The sequence below is a fragment of the Carassius auratus genome, unplaced genomic scaffold, assembly GCF_003368295.1.
Source record: "Carassius auratus strain Wakin unplaced genomic scaffold, ASM336829v1 scaf_tig00036640, whole genome shotgun sequence".
NCBI classification, from domain to species: domain Eukaryota; kingdom Metazoa; phylum Chordata; class Actinopteri; order Cypriniformes; family Cyprinidae; genus Carassius; species Carassius auratus.
Genome location: NW_020526323.1, coordinates 93336 through 116385, shown reverse-complemented (window position 1 = coordinate 116385; position 23050 = coordinate 93336). Strand labels below are relative to the sequence as shown.

At 34.0% G+C, this 23050-nt stretch overlaps 2 protein-coding genes across 3 annotated transcripts; both read right to left on the bottom strand.

The window, feature by feature from the left end:
* Positions 1–576: 576 nt before the first annotated feature.
* LOC113082664 (CMRF35-like molecule 5) lies at positions 577–5147 on the bottom strand. Its single transcript, XM_026254207.1, has 9 exons — positions 4842–5147; positions 3095–3406; positions 2945–2993; positions 2474–2511; positions 2218–2251; positions 1787–1887; positions 1281–1336; positions 1133–1195; positions 577–976 (listed from the first exon to the last, which is right to left on the bottom strand). The coding sequence occupies exons 1-9, from the start codon at positions 5137–5139 to the stop codon at positions 902–904; spliced, it is 1026 nt and encodes a 341-aa protein (XP_026109992.1). The 5' UTR covers positions 5140–5147; the 3' UTR covers positions 577–901.
* A 10641-nt stretch (positions 5148–15788) lies between these two features.
* LOC113082655 (polymeric immunoglobulin receptor-like) lies at positions 15789–20857 on the bottom strand. 2 transcript variants are annotated; one of them, XM_026254198.1, is made up of 9 exons: positions 20585–20857; positions 20091–20408; positions 19602–19929; positions 19410–19472; positions 19124–19224; positions 18938–18990; positions 16916–16975; positions 16768–16827; positions 15789–16685 (listed from the first exon to the last, which is right to left on the bottom strand). In XM_026254198.1, the coding sequence occupies exons 1-9, from the start codon at positions 20643–20645 to the stop codon at positions 16626–16628; spliced, it is 1104 nt and encodes a 367-aa protein (XP_026109983.1). In that variant the 5' UTR covers positions 20646–20857; the 3' UTR covers positions 15789–16625. The 2 variants fall into 2 exon arrangements, with proteins under 2 accessions (XP_026109983.1, XP_026109984.1); XM_026254199.1 differs by lacking the exon at positions 19410–19472.
* Positions 20858–23050: the final 2193 nt, after the last annotated feature.

Below are 23050 nucleotides of genomic sequence, written 5' to 3'. Positions count from 1 at the left end.
CCATTATCTATTTTAAAGGTTTTTATAACAAGATTTGTCCATGCTGTACCTGATTTTATTTCCAAACATTTTGAAAATTTAGGTTATTATATTTTTTTTCTGGTTTTATTTTCTTTATTGTATTTTTTTTTTTAAATTGCAATTCTTAAAGTGTTCATTTAACTGGGGAAGCATGGTGATATCTTTTTAACCCTGTTCATGGTGTCTAACCTTAAAAAGTGACAATGATTCGACCACACATGTGAGATGATTCATGGACATGTTTAGACACTGGAAATGTATGAGTTGTGCTTTAAAAATAGTTTTTTTTTTCTTTTTAATAGACAAGAAAACATACACAAATGATATCGCTCAAGTTTTGGGGACGAGAAAAAAAAAGTACCAGCAGATGTCGCCAAACACAAAAATATGAATAATACTGTCTATGAAATAAGGTGTATAAACTATTTAATACAGACAATTTGATTGGCTTTACAATATGCATTTAAAATACAATTAAACTACAAATAAAACTTTTAAAAATACAACAAAATTGCATTTACTGTATTTAACTCTACACCTTATGTAGGTCTAATCTGGACTTCGAAGAAAGCATAAGAAAGATTGAAGAATATTGTGAATCTTTTTAAAAGGTTGATTGGTCATCAATTAATTCTGGAATACTTCAGAAATACGCTTCATAACTATGTACTTTAAAGTTCAAATTATTCATTTTGTTTTCACAGAATTGCCAATCAGCATACATTTAAAACACTGACACACTTTTCAGCTGCATTGGTTAAGCACTGAACCTTCACACTGTTTATACTGAAACTGTAAAATAGATCTGTTGTTAAATTTACAATTACTGACTTCCCCTTTCTAAACTTCTTTCAGAAGAAGCAGAAGTAACACCTTATTATTAACACACAGCCTTGGGTGTTAGTTTCACAGAGCTGTAGATCACATCAGTTTCTGGATTCACTGATGATGAAGGCTGTGAAGAAACAAAATCAGCTCTGAGAATCTCATTTATTTATCACAACAGTGCGTCATTTAAGCACAACACGTTACATGACGGAAATGCAGCTAAAACTGCTGTGAAACATCACTTATGAAAAGTCAACGGAGAACATTCAGATGAGACACTTACTGCTTTATGAAAAGTAATCACAGAACTGTAAATCACTGAATTATCATCCACCGAGGCAGAAGACTGTGAACAAACACAACTGAAGATTATTCATTTATAATCAGTTTCTCAGTAAATATGGACAGATACACACGGACTGATGACTTACAGCAGCATCTGCTGGACTGCTGGATGTCATTTGGTTTTCTTTATTTTGACCCCTCTCTGTAAGAGTGAGATATGAAGATTAAATTCCATAACATTTTACATTTAAACGCTAAAGAATCTTTGACGTGGATGGCATCTTTCCATTTCACAAAAGTTCTTTATAGAATGATCTATAGATTATTTAAAATGTTCTTCACACTAAGGAAAAAACGGTTCTTTTGGCACTGTAAATGGTAAAATGATAAATGGACTGCATTTATATAGCGCTTTCAACAGACCCCATAGCCATCCAAAGTGCTTTACTGTTCACTGATGGGCTATTTGTGGAACCAAAATCAAACTTGACAGGGATTTATGAGTGAAATACACACAGCCTACAGATTTCCTACATGAAGGAAATTATATAATTTCAACTAAAATCTATGTCCATTTATTGATTTATTTAAGTAGCCATAAATGAAGCACTTTAATGCAATTTCAGTCAACCAGAAGTATGACAAAACTCACCAGGCTTTTTTCTCAGCCTCCAAGTTACTATGGCAACAAGAGTAACCAGCAGTAACAGCACAAGCATTGCGAGAAGACACAAGAGCAGAATCACATCACGCCTATAAGTGATGGAGAGACATTTGTATTTAACACATGGAACCATTCTCTCTTTTAATGCATTTTAATGCATTGCAAATGAATCTTGAAAAGCTTTGCTTGTAATTTAGAGATATTTCAAGCAATTGCACATTGAAATGCCTTAAATACTTGTTTTGCTGTATTTCAGTATTAATAGTCTCTGAGGCTGTTAGAGATGGATGGCTTTCAGCTCCGCAAATAAAATTGACATTACATGGTTACAGCTGTAATAGTTTAAAATGTTTTCAAATGTAACAGTTTGTTAATACAAACACTATTATGAACGACTGAATAATGTTGTTCACACTTACTTGTGTGTTTCTGGTCTTGAATCAGTTGTCATATCTGACAGCCAAAAACAAGTTAGAACATAATGTTATTATCGGTTATTACTAATTGTAGAAGCTGTTTAATAATGAAGCACATTTCCAAGAAAACAATATTCTCTGGTAAATCGCACTTATGATATGTAAAGTCTACATTTTGTATCTAATAATTATAACTCTAAAGTTCTGTTTGGAGTAATTTGGTTAAAGTGTTCCTTACTGTACATTATTTTATTCACACTTGTAGGATTCCTGTTGGTAGATTGTTGTGTTGTGTCTCTGCAAAACAATGTAAAAAACAAATATTATAAAAAAATAAATAAAATACTAACATTAATTAATAAAATGCTAATATATGACATAGATTAAAATATACTTTATGTTTGGAATTGGAACTGTGGAGCTCATTTATTTTAGCCAAACAAATACAAGAACCAAAGTAATATTTTTTAGCCTAATTAGTCTGATACTTTAACTTGCGATCACAACAATTAAGAAAACAATGAGAATTTTTTTTTTTTCATTTTTTTTTTTTCATTTTTTTTTTTCATAGCAACAGTCTATTCACAGCAGAAAAACTGAATGTTTGGCTTTTTTACAACTCTTCAAACACACACACACCCACCCACACCCACACACTAGTCCTTCAGCTGTTCTTTGGGGGATTTGAGGTGCTACTGATTTTTTAAATGCTCAAGTATGTTTCACCTACATGTCTGCCTCAGAGGGAGTTGGTGGAGCTGCTGGAATACTTGTGAATGCTTGAAAGGAAATAAATAAATTAGTTTGTTTGTTTAGTTTGAGTCATTTAAATTACATACTTTTTATGGCTGAATTGGTTTTTGAACCATTGGTTTTTTACCTCTTTTGGGTTCAGTGACTGTGAGTTGAACAGGAACCTGCAGATCTCCTACAGAGCAGTAGTACCAGCCAGAATCAGTCCGTCTCAGTCCAGTCATCAGTACAGTGAAGGATCTTCTCTCATCATCATCTCTGATCTGCACTGATGGATTCTGGGATGTGTCAGTCCTCCCCACTGTGTAACATCTCTGATCTTTATATCTGCACCACTGTTTGACTTTATTCTGATATCCAGAACTGTAGAGACACTGAACACTGATATCACCACCTTCATGTCCAGAGACACTGCTGCTCACCACAGACACATCAGGAGCTGAAACAGTCAAAACAAATATTTTAATTAATACATTTTAATAAATTGCTTCTTATTGTTTTATTTTTCTTGTTTTCAGAACAATTCCAGAAGCAAACATTATGACTACAAATATTTTACATCCCATCCCCTAATGAAAGAGAGAAAGAAAAAGAAATATTCAAAAATGCGTTATACGTTATCTTCTCCATTTGACATGTTTGAAGACATTTCCACATTCTAATTTATGGCTCAATTATATTGTTCCAGTTAAGAGCAACATAAAACTATTTTACTACTACTTACTATTTCCTTTTGTCAGTTTGCAATCCTGAATTCAAACCGTGTCTCCTACACTGCTACTGCAAAATGCTACTTTATTCTACATTTAACTGTAAGATCAATTCAATCCAAAACAAGTTGAGGTGGTTCTTTTGCGTACGTGTGTGTGTGTGTGTGTGTGTGTGCATTACAGTTTTACTTTGGTTCTTCTTATATCATCCTTAACATTTGCTAAGTGCATAAATCAAAACAATTCTACAAACAGCACCAAACAGTTGATTTCCAGCAAAAACCTGTAACTGTCTCAAAGATCTTAATTCATCTCTCAAAATAAAGTATCATCGCCATCAGAATATGAAGTCCTTTTTAGAAACATGCCCCCCTTGGCCTCTCCCACCTCTTTAATCTTTTCTTCTTTCCAGCTGTTTATCCTTTGTGTTTCCTTCTTGTTCTTCTAAAAATGATTCGGGTGATCTGTTACCACAACACTGATAAATGCCATGCATATTTCAATTAGGGTAGTGGTTTTCTATTTCCCAGCATGCTTTGCATAGGAATGAATTAGGAGTGTAAATGCTGAAAGGGATTGTTTTTTAGTGAAGGGTGTCACGTTCCCTAACCTGTCTGCTCTGTTTGTCTAAATAAACCTAGTTTGATCCTCCATTCTCCTTTCATTCAGTGACAAGTACAAGTAATCTTACTCGTTCATAAAATATACGTTAAATAACACTAAGCATGTTCTATGATAGCTGGTGATTTGAACTGAAAAAGATAACATTAATTGGTTCCAGGCTCACAGATCCATTAGTTGGAGCAACTTCTTTTTTTTTTAGTAATCATTTTTAGTAACAGCCTTCAAACTCAAAGTGGTTTGGTGGTTGAAGTTGTGATAACTCAAAAAAAAAAAAAATTATGCAATTTACATTTTTTTTTTTAAAGTGTACTGTCAAAAATGCTAACACTGTGTTGGGCTCTATCTGCTTTTCATTAGTCACTACCATCCCATGTCCTCCATTTTCAGTTTTTCTTTATTTGTGTGTAATAGACATCTACTCATAATCAAAAAAACAAAAAAAGTAATTTACAACATTACTTAGTTACATTATTTCACTGCAGTAAAATGCATAAACATGTTTTTTTAGAGAACCGGTGCAATTTGGAAAGATATTCTTACCTGACTGAACCTTCAGATACAAACAATAACCGGCGTCTACAGTGTTAGAGCCACCGATCTCAACAGCACACCAGTAATATCCAGAGTCTGAGGTCTTCAGATTCTTCCACTGCACTGTAAAAATACTCTGTTCTGGATAATCAGTGAGGGAATATTCTCCTGGCTCATTTGTATATGCCAGTATTTGGCACGAAACCCAATGTGTCCCCTTACACCAGTATTTACGGTTTTCTTTATGTTTTTTATCATATAGACAGGGAATAATTCCAGGTGATCCAGATTTCACTCGGATATTCATACTCCCAATTCCAGCATCTGTAGACAAGATTAAGTTTAGAGAATACCATAAACATGCATAAACTGTGCATTATGGAAAAGTAGCTATACTGAAGAATTACTAGCCTAATGAATTCACATTAAACAATTTTAACAATTTAGGGTTTATAAGAGGCCATACAATAGTTTAATAATGCTAATTAGACTTAGAGGTAAAACTTGTGTTTTACCTGAGATGTGAAGTAAAATCCCAGAGAGAATCAGAGGGTAAATCATGTCTATAGCTGAGTGCATGTGTATGAGAGGAGCTGGTCACTTCCTGCAGTTTCTGTGTTTCCTCCTGTTTCAGAGGAAGGGCAGAATATCACCTTAAACCACACAAACATTAACAAGTGAGCAAAGTAGCCATTCTAGAAGCGTGAAAATGATCAACACACACAAACTGTTATATGTAACTGTTATTTTAATTTTTTTGTTATTGTTTTCAAGGGGGTTGATATAAAAGAATTTTGAACAACCAAATATGATTATAATAAAATTACTGATGATTAGACGAAATTTTAACTTTTCAAATATGTTAAACCTCAAAGAATTTCATATTAATAGCAGTATACCCAAGATGAAAAAAAGTATCTCATATTCTCTCAAAAATAAGAGAGATTCAAGTAAATAAAAACATACATAAATATATACTGTTTGTTTAAATACCATTTAAAAGTGTTGTGGCTGTACAATGATCATGAGAAACTTCTGAGCTAATAATAAAAGAATCATCACTCTTGAACCACAACCACAAGAACACAGAAGAACAGAAGCAACACTCGAACGTTCAATTCAAGACACTGACTTCTGCTCCACTCGTTCACCACATCAGACCGTGAGATCAGCTCAATGACAGTTCATCAAGGGAAATGAATCACATTATTTTTCACACATACAACTGCAATACCTTTTATTTCATTTTGTATATGCTTGCGTTTATAATAATGCCAGAAACAGAAAGTAATACTGTAGAAGTAAACTAAAAATTTTGACAGAGTAAGGTAGTTATGAACTATGCATTCATTTACAATTGAATGTTTGTTGATGAGATGAATTTCTGGACTTTTATCTATATTATCTATATTATATTTATCTTTAAATTAATTTAAATTATTATTACATTTTCCCTGGATCAGTGGGATCAACAGCTGTGGCTGCGACAGATTTCAAGTTTCAGTTCTGCTTAAAAAGCTGCAATCTACTCCTGTTAACATGAAATAAGATGCTCCCGAGCAGGTTTGAGATTACAGACCTGTTCCAAGATCATGCCAAATCATCAACAATCAAATCCAACTGAGTTAGCAAAATACAAAGAACGGGTCCCAGGACACGCCCAAGAAAAATAGATTAGAGGGCCCTGAAATAGGTATATTAATGTCTGGTCTACTTACGGTTCATGTAGGATTTAATCATTTATAGTGGTGTATATCACAGGATCTTCAGGTTTAGAATATCTGCATTTCATACAAATCACACAAACACACACACACACACACACAAAAACAATAATAACAGTAACATCAAGAAACCATGTCCTGGAAATATTTTTAAGGTTTTACTGTTGTTAACAGTATATTTCCACATCAACTGTAATTCATTTACAAGAAGCAAGTGTTTGCACTCCTGTTTTTTACATTAACTTACTGTAGTGTGGCATTATGGGATTACGCACGCATCTGAAATCCAGCCGACTGGAGCAGTGTGAGAACGACTGAAGATTAGAGGCTTTATTCATAATTCCTGTTAAATTCACTTAATTATATTTAAATATATCCTTTGATTTAAGTTAATGTATCATGACATTTAGACAAGTGGCCTTGGTAACTTATGTGCAGTAAACTGGGAATTGCTATCATAGCATAGTTAGGCCAAATTTACATTGATTTTTGGAAGTTACATTTTCTTATTGAGCATTTATAGTAGTGTTTACCTAACTTTTATCATAAAGCCCAATGCGAACGATTGTCATCTAACTACTATCTGTCGAAATAACTGAAAAAGAGCAAAATATGTTAAATTGAATTTGTTTATATGTGTTCAACTGTCCCATATTGATGTGACGCATTACTATAATAAGTAATTACATGTAACCAATATAAAGTTGGTTCGACGTTTCACATTTTGTCAGACATTCAGCCTAGGAAATCTTCAATAATTTTTTAACGATTAAGCACAATGACAAGATACAGACTGTGTTGTAATTGTTTTCAAACGTAGAAGAGAACACACATTGTGTTTTATTGATTTTAATCTGCCTTAAGGAATTATAACAGATAGATCATATAATGCAAAAGTGCAGGAAAGGAACTATCTGCAGAGTTCAAATGAAGAGAAAAAGCACAATTATTCAATCTAAATGCTTCACATGTGAAATGTATAAATAATAAATCTCAAATCAAGTGGGTGTGTCTTATTATTTGTTCATAAAGGAACATTTAGCTGTTGGCTTTATTCACAAAACTGTAGCACAACAAAAGTTATTGATATGTACCGACTGAGAAAAGCTTGAAAAGCATTACAAAGGTTGTGAGGTTTACCGCCACCTAGAGGAACATATTGCACTTGTCCTGACCAAGTCTGACATTCAGAAGTTTAAATAAATTAACTTGAATGCATACAATTTGATATGTAAATGTAAATGGGTGTTTCGTGTTACTTGTACAATGCATACTACTGAATTAAATTTGAATCCGTTTACACACTCTTTTTTAAAACATACAGTATTCCAACCAAGGGTGTGTGTTGTTACTGGTTTCTAGAAGAACATTTTGATGGTGGTTTTAGCCACATAACAATAATAGAACACATACTATTGAAAATGAAACCAATACATAACTTAGAGATACATAAAATACAATCTTCTATCTCTGCTACAAAGGCTGTGTCTTGATGCAGATTTCTTATGGAACATTTTGCAGTAGTTTCCATTGTCAAAAGTGATGCAGAAGTCATGCTATTGACTTTCAAAAATCGCTTGTGCATCCTTCCATCGAGTCTCCAGTATTTCTGCCCCCTAGAGGAAGATACTGGAGTTGTTTTGAATGAGTTTGACATTCAAAGTTAGAAATTATTTTAAAATCACTAAAGTCTTCTATTTCAACTTCAAGGTGTGTCTTGTTTCTGATTTGTAAATTAACATTTCAATTCAGGTTTTATACTCATATGTAAATCAGGACACATGGTATTGAGTTAAAGAGTAGGTTTCTTGAAGTGTCTTGTTGTCACAGTTCTTCTGGATTTATTCTCTCTCAGTTTGTAAGTCATTCCAGACAGACTGATGATGATCAGATCAGATCTATGTGTGGAGCACTGGCTGCTGTCAGACAGAAATCTCAATGGATTATTACAATTTATGTCAAAATTAATATTTTAAAATGTAAACTGATATTTCCTACTGACACAACAATAAAAGATAGAAATAACTGACTTAAAACCATTTTAAGCTGGTGAAAATACTTGTGTTAAAAATGTTTGACCACCATTGCATATTATATATGACATGCTCATCCAAAAAGAAAAAACAGCCCATATATATTGTATATTACTTTATAGTACATTAGTTTTTTTTAAGCATATAAGTATCACAAAGTACTATTTATCTATAGATTTATAAATACACATACATATACGCACACGTAAATCAGCATAAAATTTATATCCATGCATCACCACTAACAAGACCTAAAATGTATTCTTGCAGTTACATACAGAAAATACAAACAGGAAATAATTTTGTTTTGTTATCAATATATATATATATATATATATATATATAAAGCATCGAAGTGCGAGACTCATTCTGATTATATTAATGTTTCATTCAACATAAAGGCACACATAAACTCTCGGAAAGTACATGAGGTAAATGTTCAACTGTTGAGTTTATTTATAACATATGATATAAGTATCACAAGTGAGCTGTTTTGTTGAATATCACAATTGCAAATACATAGTTCAATAAACAATTAGTTAACAACTTTCTTACTTGACACAATACTGACTGTTGTTCTAATTCACCAACTAAAATAGATCCAAACAAAGATCACAGCAAAACTATTTTTCTCATCCTCAAATCAAAACAGCGGTGTTTTTGCTGAATGATTCATCTTTTTGAACTATTTGATCTATTGAACTATTGAACTATTCTTCTTTTTGAATTATTTTATTTTAAACAATACACAGTACTTTTGTGTCTCCGTGTCTTTCGTTTCATTTCTGCAAAGACAAAAAGGAGGAGAAAGGGAAAAATATCAGCAGAGCAGAGATGACTGTTAGTCATGAAATAAACCAGAGATAAATATAGAATAATTCCCCAAAGATTATTATAAAAGAAAGCATGTCCTGATATTGCTGAGTTAGATGTGTTCCAGGGTCAACATATTTTGTTGACCCTGGAACAACATTTTACTCCAAAAATGTATTCTTGAACATATCCCTACACCTAAACCTAACCTTAACCATGAGTAATCCCTAAAATCAGAGGAAATTAGAGGAATCAGAGGAAATTATAGACCAATCAGATTTGAAGAACCAGTTTATAGATTTTGTGAAGTGTATGCTTAAAATCAGTGTTTGGTGCTTGTACATCAGTGTCATTAAATATTAACTCTTTGTTACTGACAATGCCTGCGGACCAATAAAATAATTACAAAGTAAATTTAGTTGTGTTTTATTTCATATTTAGTATCAAAACATTTATGATGTTTTGAAAAAATGGTTCTGCCTCCGTTACAGTGATGTGAACAGGATTCATTGTCTCTACAGCAGAGCAGAAATACCAGCCAGAATCAGTCCGATAATATATAATAAACGTTTACCAGAACTTAATTTAACTCTGTTAATGTATTATTTAATGAATGTTTTTCAGCCTAATAATTGTAGAATTAGCTTCATCTTTATTTTATTTTAATCAATACAGATGCAATACTTTTGTAGTTTGTCAGTGACTTCAGTTGTGTTATTATTATTCTCCTGATGTCCTGATTCACTTCTGAAAAGATAAAAAAAAAACACACAGAGAAGGAATGAGTTAGGGAAGGGAAATGGTTGTTAGAGTGAAAGGCAAACAAACTCAAGGGAGGAGAGGAGAAACATCATTGAGAAATGTTTTAATACTGACGTGTCTTTCTCTTTCCCTGGTTCTGCCTCCGTTACAGTGATGTGAACAGGATTCATTGCATCTCCAGCAGAGCAGAAGTACCAGCCAGAATCAGTCCGTCTCAGTCCAGTCATCAGCACAGTGAAGGATCTTCTCTCATCATCATCTCTGATCTGCACTGATGAATTCTGGGATGTGTCAGTCCTCCCCACTGTGTAACATCTCTGATCTTTATATCTGCACCAACGTTTGACTTTATTCTGATATCCAGAACTGTAGAGACACTGAACACTGATATCACCACCTTCATGTCCAGAGACACTGCTGCTCACCACAGACACATTAGGAGCTGAACACACACACACACACACACACACACACACACACACACATGTTGGTATTTGTGGTTTATGGGGACTCTCCATAGGCGTAATGGGTTTTTATTATGTACAAACTGTATTTTCTATTGCCCTACCCTACACCTAAACCTAACCCTCACAGGAAACTTTGTGCATTTTTGGATTTTCAAAATAACTAATTCTGTATGATTTATAAGTGTTTTGAATTACGGGGACACTAAAAATGTCCTCATAAACCACCTCCTCATTGTAATACCTGTGTCATACCTATGTCATTATACAAATTTGTGTCCTCGTTAACCACATAAACAAGCTCACACACACACACACACATTTATTTGTGATTATTAAATACATGTGTAAGGTCAGAGAATATGACATAATGTTGAATTGACTGAAATTTGATTTAAAAATTACAAAATGTCTTACCAGACTGAATCTGGAGATAAGGCTCATATATTGTTTTTATCGGTGGTTGTTCTCCAGTCTCCACAACACAATAATAAAGTCCACTGTGTTTGTTCTGCAGGTTTCTCATAGTCACAGTAAAGAGACTCTGATCAGGATGATCAATTACTGACAGATTCTGCTCTGTTGTGTTTGTGTATGTGGATGTTTGATCAATCTCTGAGAACCAGGATTTCTTCTGCTGTGTGTATTTCTTGTCATAATGACATGGGATGGTGACAGATCCTCCAGGATAAATAGTTAATGTATGGTTTGACCAAGCACTGTAGCTTTCAACACCTAAACAAACAAACCATTGTCCAACAATAAGTCACTTCAAATTTTTAACATGAACAAGTGAGCATAAAATCTGTCATTGTAAAATACTAAACATGATCTATTAGAAATGAACACAGCAATACATGTACTGTACTCTCACCTAAAATGAGCCAAATCCAGATTGAAATGTAGAATGTGTTTGTCTTCACATATGCGTTCATTGTGTTTCTCTTCCTGTATCTTGAGTTGTTCTGTTCTCGAGTGTCTTGACTTCCCTCTTCACCACATATAAAACTCTTCAAACGGATGAATGGCGTCAACAGGGTGGGACCTTTCAAAAAGTACTTATTTATAGCATTTAGTACTAGGATGAACTCTTTAGAAGTATATAGAGTACAAATAGGTACCTTTTGAAAGGTTAGCCTTTTTTCCAGGACAGCTTTTGTCCTTTTTTTCTGAATTGGGTAACACATTTATTAGCATCTATTTTGGATATATAATATTTTTTGCTATCTTAATTGTTTCTATCTCAGAATTTTTTTTGCTTGTATGTTGTCAGCCTAGTATCGTGACTAACGAAAGGTGGAGCTGTGACTGAAGAGTACCACGCTATGTTTTTTTTTTTTTTTTTTTTTTTTTTTGGAGCTCCTTATCTAGTGGTTGAAAAATGTTGATTGGTTTTGGGTTGATTGCTTTAATAAAATAGTTTTGGTGGTGGGGGGAGGACTTTAAGAAATTTTACCATTAGGATAAAAAGCCTGTCAAAAAAGTGCAGACATGATCCCACTCATTTAGAAAACATATGTATAAGATTAAGTGTAAAGCAAATAGAAAAAAAATCCATTTTATTATCAACACTTTTAGAGTGATCTGATCTTTAAGGCTGATGTGGAGAAAACTCCTCTAGATCTGTGACAAACAAAACCGCTCCACATGTGATCTGAAAGATAAAATAGAATGGAGCATCAACAGACAAAAATAAGAAGCAAATGTTTCTGTCTCATCATGTACATTTTGGATGTGCGGGAACCCACATAAAAATATTAGCAAATGTTATGTCTTTATTGCTGCATAATATGTTTCTTTGAATGTTTTATATTTCTACTGAATTATAAAACCACATTTTAATATTATATAATAATAATAATAATAATAATAATGATAATAATAATAATAATAATAATAATAATAATAATAATAATAATAATAATAATAATAATACCAACAATAATAATAATATTGTTTCAGTTTTATTTTAAATACTTTGCTTTTTAAAATCAACTTTAAAATATCTGTTCAGTATTCCCTATAACATGACACATTTTAATGTCGGTGCTTCCAATTAAGTGATAAATATCAGTTACAAATGTTGTACAAAATACATAACCACTACTCATCTTTGCACCAATAAAACATGCAACACTTTTTATTTTCTATCAAATTATATAATATCTAAATAGCCTGCTATATTATACTTACTTTCCTATACTATACTTAATTATTAGTATATATTTAACTTTCGCTGGAAAGGTTTCCGGGACTCTCTGCAAAAATGATACACGATGGGATACACTAAGCCTTGAATAGCGTTTACGGTGTGTTCCAAATGGGATATATATAGCCCTCCCAAGGGCACTTCAGAGTGAAAATAATCATTGCCTCCGTATCACTGGGCACTTCGAAGGGTACAACTGATGGAGACTTAGGGACCCCATGATTTTTTGTGCTGATTCTCTCCATTATAACGGCACCACCGTGTGGGTAGGATGATGACACAGAAGGGCACTACAAGAAACAGTTGTTTGGTCCCCTATACCATTCAGTCCTTCAAAGTTCTCAATCCAGAAGGTAAAGGGATTAGGGCATAGGGTTCTTCCGAGGCTAGTGTGCATTAAAGGCACTGCACTTTGGCATTTTACTGCCAAACAAAGTTTTACATTTATCCGTTACACTTTCTCAGCTAAAGATTGCAGGCATGCCTTCTTAGTGGCTTTGGATTTCCTTAGCATCTGCTTCAATAGTGAATAGTCATTAATATTGTCGCTCTGTTGAGAATGTCTTGTGTGTTAACCGTGAACATACTCTGGGTTGAATTAACTTAATCTTGGATGTGTTTTTGAACCAGCATACCTGGAGCAAATAAGGTTTGGGTTAATCAACTGAGAGGTCAGGGTTTAGCAGATGGTAAGTTAAGCAGGGTTTCTGGAAAACAATCTTTGTTGGTCAATAGGTGGTGCTGGGGCTCCACCCACATCAGGTTAGCCAGAGAATAAGCTACTTTAGCAAATAAGTTAAATATGTATTGCAAAACAATCCCAAAATAGCATTATTTAGTCATACTATTTGAGTAAGAGTAGGTTACCAAGAGTTAGTTACCAAGAGTAGGTTCATTCAAGCCAGAGCATGTTCACGGTTAACACACAAGACGTTTTCAACAGAGTGACGAATCGACGAGTCACCATCGAGACAGAAACTAAGAAAAAGCCAAAGCTCACTATACTTAACATGACTCAAGGAAAATGGGGCAAGGCCTAGCACACATCACAGACTACAAGTGCCAGACATCTGCAAACATCTCTGTATCTCTGCCCAATGAGCTCAACCTCTTTTATGCACGTTTTGAGGCCCTGAACACAGAGCCCTGGACAACATTGTAAGTGACTCCTGAAGAGGGGAAACGGGTACTGATGCTTACCCCCACACAGGTTTATAAGTCACTGAGTAAAGTGAACTCACACAAGGCAGCAGGTCTAGATAACATCCCAGGACGTGTGCTCAGGCTTTGTGCTTCAGAGCTGACCAATGTAACCACTGACATCTTCAGTTTTTCCTCACAATGACTACAGTCCCTAACTGTTTCAAGTCCACCGCTATTATCCCTGTCCCAAAAAAGCTTCAAGTTTGAAGTCTGAAGGATTACAGACCTGTGCTTCTCAACATGTCCACCTCTGTAAATACCTCCAGCACCATGATAATGAACACAGGCACTCCTCAGGGCTGTGTACTCAGCTCGATGCTGTACAGTCTTTTCACACATGACTGTGTTGCTAGACATGCATCATCATAAAATTTGCAGATAACACCAGTTATTGCAGTCAGAAACAATGATGAGACCGCATACAGGAAAGACGTGTCTGAACTGGTTACATGGCGTGAGACTAACAATCTCACATTGAACATCAGCAAGACCAAGGAGATGGCTGTGGACATGAGAAGTGAGCGTGTCGGTCAGTCTCTGCTGATCAGAGATGCTGAGCTTGAGAGAGTAGGCAGCTATACGTTTATTGGTGCACACATCTGTGAGGACCACACATGGACAGTAAACACAAAGAAACTAGTAAGTAAGGCCAATCAAAGAATGTACTTCCTGAGGAGGCAAAGGAAATTTGGCATGACATCACAGATTCTCCATAACTTCTACAGAAGCACTGTGGAGAGTGTGTTCACTTGCTGCACTGCTGTGTAGTAGACTGCTCATGATAGAAAGGCATTACAGAGGATCATAAAGCTGGCCCGGAAACAGATCTCCCCTCAGTGCAGGGCATATACAATAAAATGATTGTATTATACTCTAGTACATATGACATAAAGCTCTTAAATCTTGAATCTATTCAACTGGTATGCATGAAAGTAACTATAACAAAAAAAAAATCTAAGTCTTTGTTTGTGTGTGTGCAGGGCACTGGACTAATGTGTTTCTTTTAAGTCTGTAAACTTTTGAAATGCATGTGATTTGAGGCTGATCTCTAATTGTTTTGTTTCAGATTACCCTCGGTGGGCAGAGAATCAACATCTTAGATCTTAGTAAATCAATATTGCTTTTATATATTTTGGCCTCATGTGATTTTACCACTCTCAAATGTCAAATAGGTGCAATATCTCTTCTGAGATTAAAATAAATCATATTTTAACTTTACAAAAATCACTTCACAAGACGTTGATATTTATATATATGAATGGATTATGGAGCTTGAATGGAGTGGACAAGCTGAATGTGATGTTAGTCATGCCGTTTATTGTTTTTACTGATTGTCATTTCAAAGCCCTGTCACCAAAGCATTGGTAACTACACATGAAGAAACTGAAACCATGCAGTTTAACTTCATCTAACGGTCTTTGTTACCCAAAATGACCTAAAACTGATTTTGAGGCACGTTTTGAGGGTCTTACCTGCAGCTAAAACTAAAACACCACTGAGATTCAGAGAACACAATTTTCGGACAATTTGAGTAAAAAAAAGGTTAAGTATAGACAGAACATGAAATTGTCTATTTTAAGAAATGCCTCTTAGAATAATTAGAAATTAATCATTCTTGTACTTTCGATGAAATGAAAACTGTAGTCAGATGCTGTTTGTCACCCACGAGCTTATAATTAACAACACTTCCTAGGGTTTTTATGAGATATCATAAAAATGCACAGAACACAATAATGCATATAAAAAAATTAAGGCCTTACTAAAAAGATTTTTAATTTATCACAATATTTTCCATACATTTAGATATACAACTACTTTCAACTTTAAGTGCAGTTCTAAATGTCTTGTGGCTGCATTGTTTCCTGTAGCATGCAAAGAAAAAAAATGTGATAAAATGCACAGTCAACCTAACAATCAACACTAAAACAAGTGTTTAAGTCCAAAACAACACTTCAACATTCGAGTCTCACTGACTTCTGCTCTATTTAAAATTTTAGTCATGTGTAAATCAGCAGCAAAATGCAGTGTGCAATACTTTTATACTGTAGGGACAGACCAGAAACATCTCGCTCTATTGACACTGTTCAAAAGTGATCATGTTTTAAAAAACAAATAAAGTACATTGAGACAAAGTCAAGGGATTTTTTCCCGACAACTGCAATATACATTTATTAGATTTCAGCTAGATTAAAAAAAAAAGAAAAAAGAAATAAACTGAGACACAAGAAAAAATATTCTGCAAATAAGATGAAAAGGTAAGGAACTACATACTTTAAAAATGAATCCCATTTTCTCGGGAGTGGTCTTTTAATATGTAAAACAGCAAGTAAGCTATGAACTATGAACCTCATTTACAAGAATCCTTTAAATGTTCTACCCTCAGATCAGTTCAAAATAATATATTTGCCAATCAGTTAACAACCAAAGTAAATAAATGAAAATCAAAAGGAAAAAGTCAATTGCATGATTGGATTCAGTGTATAAGCCAAAAACCTGCCACAAAAAAATAAAATAAATACAAAATGTAATATCTCTGGTGCTGATTTTGTTTCTCTTTGTGAGAAGGGTCTGTTCCTGTGTTCTTCTCACTGTTGCTGTTGGTGTGGAGCCACAGAGCTGTATACTGTTCCACCTGCTGGAGGCTTCTGGAGGAGTAAGATCATTTCAAATTAATTTCCAGCAGAATAAACACATGATATAAAATGCAAATATTTCTGTAAAACCTACTGCTTCACTCCCAGGAATATTATCAATAGTACTGTATGTGGTTGTGTCTTTGTCGGCATCCTGTGGAGAACGGCGATTGTAAATATGGTGGATATATTCATGTCTGATATTTCAATATACAGTATTAGTGCATGTCTGGTCTACTTACATTTGGGTTTTCATCATTTATAGTGCTGTATATCACAGGGTCTTCAGGTTTAGAGTAGATCTGCATTTTACACACAAAACAATACAGAAAAAAATATATAAAGAAATTAACACATGACTCATTTAATAAAAATGCATTTAATAAGTGAAGTAAGGAGAAATAATTTTCAGCTCTAAATTATTTTATGATTGGTTTTGATGATGTCTAACCTCTGTGTTAACCAGAAGAGGGAGACAAATGAAGTGTTATATATTTCTCAATTGCTTTGGCTTAATACTTGAATATGTTTTTTTTTTTTTTTCACAATACTGAATAATCTCTGCACACGTTTTGGCACATGTAAAAAAGAGCAAATACTTACTACATTTAACAAAGTAATTCAAAGCATGTGCTTGCTTAATTCTCAGTGGAATTTACATACTCTTACCAAAAAGTAGTGTACTTCAAGTTTATTTTACTAAGTACACTTAAGTGAAGTTCAAAAATATTTTTAAGTATACTTCATGTAGCAAGTATAAAAATATCAGTGTTCTAGTATTATACTTGTAAGTGTACCGTTTCAATACTCCTAGGGACTAAATTGGCCCACTTCCTAGTATATAAATGTATACTTTTAAGTATCCTTTAAAACTACTAAACTAGTAGTTTACTGAGACTATACTTCAAAGCGCACAAAGTATTTAATTAGTAAACGTATTTAAAATCAGTATACATATAAATTCACTTTTAGTATACTGTAACTGCATATCAAACTACAGACATAGAAGTAAACTAGTTGTGTACTCAAAGTCTGCTACCATTATATTTAAGTTTTCTTTAAGTCAATTTTACATCATACTTTAAGTATACAACTATATCCCTATTTAGGTTTTAATTTGCATATATTTTGATGTATTACTGTAATATCTGAACATAAAAACACATAGATGGAGTCGATCAACACCCCAAAGTTTGACTGTAATTATTACCTCTTCATCTGTCAACATTTTATTCCATAACCTTACAGTTTTGATGCTGTTTCATGTCAGATGATTGTGTTAGATTACATGTGTAAATATTTGTTTATGTTATTCTTTCTTCTTGACTTCTGTGCAGAAGATGTGTACTAGCGCCCTCTACCATATAACAATGAAAACATGGATTCTAGGAGTATAGCTCAAATATATTCAGACTTTTTTAAGTAAGTCAAGTATGCTTAAGTGTCATTTTAAGTATATTTCTGAGGAGTACATAAAGCCCATTTCTGTTAGCTGAAATCATGCTTTCCTATTTTTAGTTTAAAAGAAGTATACTAATAGCACACTTGAATAAACTTATTTTTCATAAGGGTAACCTTCAAATCTTTCATAGTGTGAACCATCACATGCAAACTCATCCATTCAATTAACAAAATTGGTTACACACGTAAATTCCATATCTATGACATGGAATGTGTATTTTGTCCCTCAAAAAAATTGCAAGTGATCTGCCATAGTAATGAAACATGCATCTTATCGAATCAAACAAGTTTGAAAACATGAGTACTATGGAGCATCCTTGAATGTCACTATGCATGTTTCTCTTCACTACAAGTGACTTTATATGAAAGAAGTGTGAAACAACGTACATGCAAATATAAATTTTCTGTTCACAAGTAAACAAGAGATAAATCGACTGTACAGTGGCAAGTGATGACTTCTTTAACTGGGTATGGCTATTCCTGGAAAGCCAGAGTGTGTTTCGTGCTTGCATCTGTGATCATTCAGATAGCAAAACTGACATTTTTGTATACTATAATTTTTTTTTTTGTAGCAGTCAGTGTCAATATAAAAGTAAACAAAAAAATAAAATGGGTAAAACCTGACACAATTACTGGGCTTTGAAGCATGAATTAAATGTTTTGAGGACATAGAAGTCTAAAGTCCTCTGAAGAAAATCGGAAATTGCACTTACATTTTATGTTCTCAAAAATAAGCCTAATCAGTTGAACATTTGTCATACAAACATTTTCATAACCAAAAGTCTCATAATGAAAGGACTTACTGCGTCATTGTTTCTGCTGCCATTTCTCACTCTGATTTGCTGTTCATCTTGCTCTACATTTAAAAATAAAATGGTGAAACAATAATATTAACATTAACAAAATTGATGAATGCTTTTAAAATAAATTATAAAATGGCATGGAATTTAATTAATTTTCAAACAAATAAAACTGGAGGTCAAACTGACTGGGTCTCCGTCTCAATCTCCAGATGAAGACACTGATCAGAATCAATAACAGCAGAAGCACAGCTGAAACTGGAAGCCACACAGTCAGGAGTTTATTTTCTCTGTGAGAAATAAAGAAACATTTTAAAATCTTTTCATTTAAAGAGCTCAAAGACAAATCTGAAATAAACGTTTACCAGAACTTAATATATCGATTTTAATGTATTATTTAATGAATGTATTTCAGCCTAATAATTGTAGAATTAGCTTCATCTTTATTTTATTTTTATCAATACAGATGCAATACTTTTGTAGTTTGTCAGTGACTTCAGTTGTGTTATTATTATTCTCCTGATGTCCTGATTCACTTCTGAAAAGATAAAAAAAAAACACACAGAGAAGGAATGAGTTAGGGAAGGGAAATGGTTGTTAGAGTGAAAGGCAAACAAACTCAAGGGAGGAGAGGAGAAACATCATTGAGAAATATTTAAATACTGACGTGTCTTTCGTTTTCCCTGGTTCTGCCTCCGTTACATTGATGTGAACAGGATTCATTGCATCTCCAGCAGAGCAGAAGTACCAGCCAGAATCAGTCCGTCTCAGTCCAGTCATCAGCACAGTGAAGGATCTTCCCCCATCATCATCTCTGATCTGCACTGATGGATTCTGGGATGTGTCAGTCCTCCCCACTGTGTAACATCTCTGATCTTTATATCTGCACCACTGTTTGACTTCATTCTGATATCCAGAACTGTAGAGACACTGAACACTGATATCACCACCTTCATGTCCAGAGACACTGCTGTTCACCACAAACACACCAGGAGCTGAACACACACACACACACACACACACACACACACACACACACACACACAAGAACACAACATTTATTTAATTTATAAAATTGTTAAAATTATAAAATGCATGTGTAAGGTCAGATAATTTAACATTAGAATGAAATTAAAACAATTACAAAATGTCTTACCAGACTGAATCTTGAGATAAGGCTCATATATTGTTTTTATCGGTGGTTGTTCTCCAGTCTCCACAACACAATAATAATGTCCATTGTGTTTGTTCTGCAGGTTTCTCATAGTCACAGTAAAGAGACTCTGATCAGGATGATCAATTACTGACAGATTCTGCTCTGTTGTGTTTGTGTATTTGTATGTTTTATCAATCCCTGAGAACCAGGATTTCTTCTGCTGTGTGTATTTCTTGTCATAATGACATGGGATGGTGACAGATCCTCCAGGATAAATAGTTAATGTATAGTTTGACCAACCACTGTAGCTTTCAACACCTAAACAAACAACATGCAAACCATTATTACGCCCAGAATTATCAATGATTCACTTCTTAATTTCTTCAGTCTTGACATAAAACACAATAAAAGCAACACAAACAGCTTAACATAAAATGTGGCATTATAAACATGATCCATTAAAAAACAAACACAGCACAACATTAAATACTCACCTACAATCAGCCAAAACCCGATTGAAATGTAGAATATTTCTGTCTTTGCGTATGCGGCCATTGTCTAAGTTTCTCTTCCTGTATCTTGAGTTGTTTGACTGTGTTTGTAGTAACTGTTGCACTTCCCTTTTTCACCTTCTTATACAGAAGCACTGAAACATCTTGAGCCACCTAAGTTTCTCAGCTCTGGCCCTCGATGTCCATTCTCCTGCAGAGTTTAGCTCAGCCCTAATCAAACACAACTTAATCAAGGTCTTCAGGATCACTAGGAAGTTACAGACAAGTGAGTTTGGAGCTAAACTCTTCAGGAAAGTTGAGAAAGAGTTGAGAAACCCCGTGCTCTAGATTTCAAGTTATATAATAACTGATCAGCTTCCAAAATTCTTTCATTTATATCACACTTTTATTTACATTTTTGTTTAACTAGGGGGATCTGGGGGGGGGGGGTTAACATACTACATTTTATCAGTCAAAATCATTGAGATGATATGTGATCATTTTACCTTTTGAGAAATTATATTCTTCAATTACATTCATTCTAATTGCATTAGTATCAGTTAACACTGATTTTGACAAATAAAAAATAATTTTACATGCCCAACATTTTTCATCTGCCGCCTGCCAGAAGTATTGATGGTTCTGAAATCAAATTAATATCTGTTTTATCTGTTGTTAGTTACAGTATATGTTAAAACAACTCTATGAAACTTGGTCATGTGAGCAAGAGCATTAATAATGGGAGAAATGAACTGTTGAATGAAATGACAGTTTGAATCAATCAAACCAACTGCTCTGCAAAATGATCCACTGTTTCAAAACACTCGAAACACCACATCCTGGTGACGCATGCAACAAAAACTCAGTCTAAACACATAAAACACCTTTTAACTGAAAAATGTTATCTATTGAAAATGTTATCTATTATTTGACTAAACAGGCCAATAATAGACTATTGATTGTGACTCTTTACTTATCTTACGATCATGGCTGTGCAAAAACAGGAAGTGTGAGAGACTGTCCTAGGTCTGAAAAACACCAAAGCTCAGTACCCTTAATGTGCAAAAGATAAGCATATCCCATCATGCACCAATTCCAATCCAATTCAATATCACACATAATTTGGTAGGAAACCAAAGTGTTGCATATATAATTTTGTGCAAGATGAGTGTGTATTTTGTAAGACTTTTGCAACTGCTTTTTACCACATAATTAGAAGCAGCACAATTGATAAACTGTGTCGTCTGTTACAAAACAGACTACTGTGGTAGACGCACTGCGTTAGCAAAAGCAAGGCTGGGGGTTCGAATCCCAGGGAACACATGTTAGGAATAATTGTTAGACTGAATGCAATGTAAGTCGCTTTGTATAAAAGCGTCTGCTAAATGCATACATTTATTTATTTATTTGAACAGACATGTTTATTTGTAAATTGCAAAGTATTGCTGTGCTAGAGTAAACTAATTAATATTACAAAGTAAATCAAGATTTTTCTACCTGAGAAAGAACGTTGAACAAAACAACTAAATAAGACATGACAACTCGTGACACAAGACAGACATCACACACACAATGTACTGATCCCTCATGAACAAATATTACACCTGACTTTTGCATAGGTGCATACTAGTGTACCATTAGGACATCCTTTATGAATAAACATGATGTCTGATGTTTGTATATGATACGTACAGTATATATCAGTATACCACTGAGTCACACATGGTTTCAGATACAGCAGTTTCTTTGGTTACTCTGTGTGTTGTCACGTTAACACAGACAGACAGTGCGTGTTGACATGGGCACATTTCTTGCGTTCAGTTTAAAGACTTTTAGTCCAGTCCACCTTCCATAGTGTGGGTATTTGGACGGGCCACTGAGAAACACTGAAATTTCTAAACATTATGAAGTAACAAATCCTTGTTTACTGAAATCATGTGACTTTGGCAGTTTGATATGAACTCTGAATAACTGGCTGTAAATAAAAGTCTCACAAAGGTTACAGAGCTTCACAGAGCAATTTTTTATTATCATTTATTTTTTGCTGGAAAGAACATACAAACTATGCACTGGTCACTCACAAAAGACAAACCTGAAATAACTCAGAGAATAATAATCAGATAAAAATGGGCCATTCTTGTGCTCCTGATGTAAAGATAACAATAGTCAAACATAGTTTTTTCCATTTCCCCACATTTGTCTGTTGAGTATGTCTTATTACCATATTCACACTTGTGTACATACAGTAGCCCTTGTCACCCACAAGCTTATGATAAAACTCTATAAACAACACTTAATAAACAAATGTGAGGTATCACAAAAATGTACAAATCACAATCAATAAGCTTATAAAAGCAAACAAATGAAGGCCTTACTAATAAGCTTAATGACTGCTTTGTATATTTACAGCTGTTTTTATTAACACAAACTGAGACACAAGCAGAAAACAGAGACACAAGCAGAAAGACA

Coding starts and splice junctions, on each gene's coding strand:
- LOC113082664 (XM_026254207.1), bottom strand. CDS start 5,139: ATGAATATCCGAGTGAAATCTGGATCACCTGGAATTATTCCCTGTCTA. Junction 2,994..3,094: donor AGTCACTGAACCCAAAAGAG/GTAAAAAACCAA, acceptor TTTCCTTTCAAG/CATTCACAAGTATTCCAGCA. Junction 1,888..2,217: donor TCAAGACCAGAAACACACAA/GTAAGTGTGAAC, acceptor CATCACTTATAG/GCGTGATGTGATTCTGCTCT.
- LOC113082655 (XM_026254198.1), bottom strand. CDS start 20,645: ATGGCCGCATACGCAAAGACAGAAATATTCTACATTTCAATCGGGTTT. Junction 20,409..20,584: donor CGGGTTTTGGCTGATTGTAG/GTGAGTATTTAA, acceptor TTGTTTGTTTAG/GTGTTGAAAGCTACAGTGGT. Junction 16,976..18,937: donor GCAGCAGAAACAATGACGCA/GTAAGTCCTTTC, acceptor TGTAAAATGCAG/ATCTACTCTAAACCTGAAGA.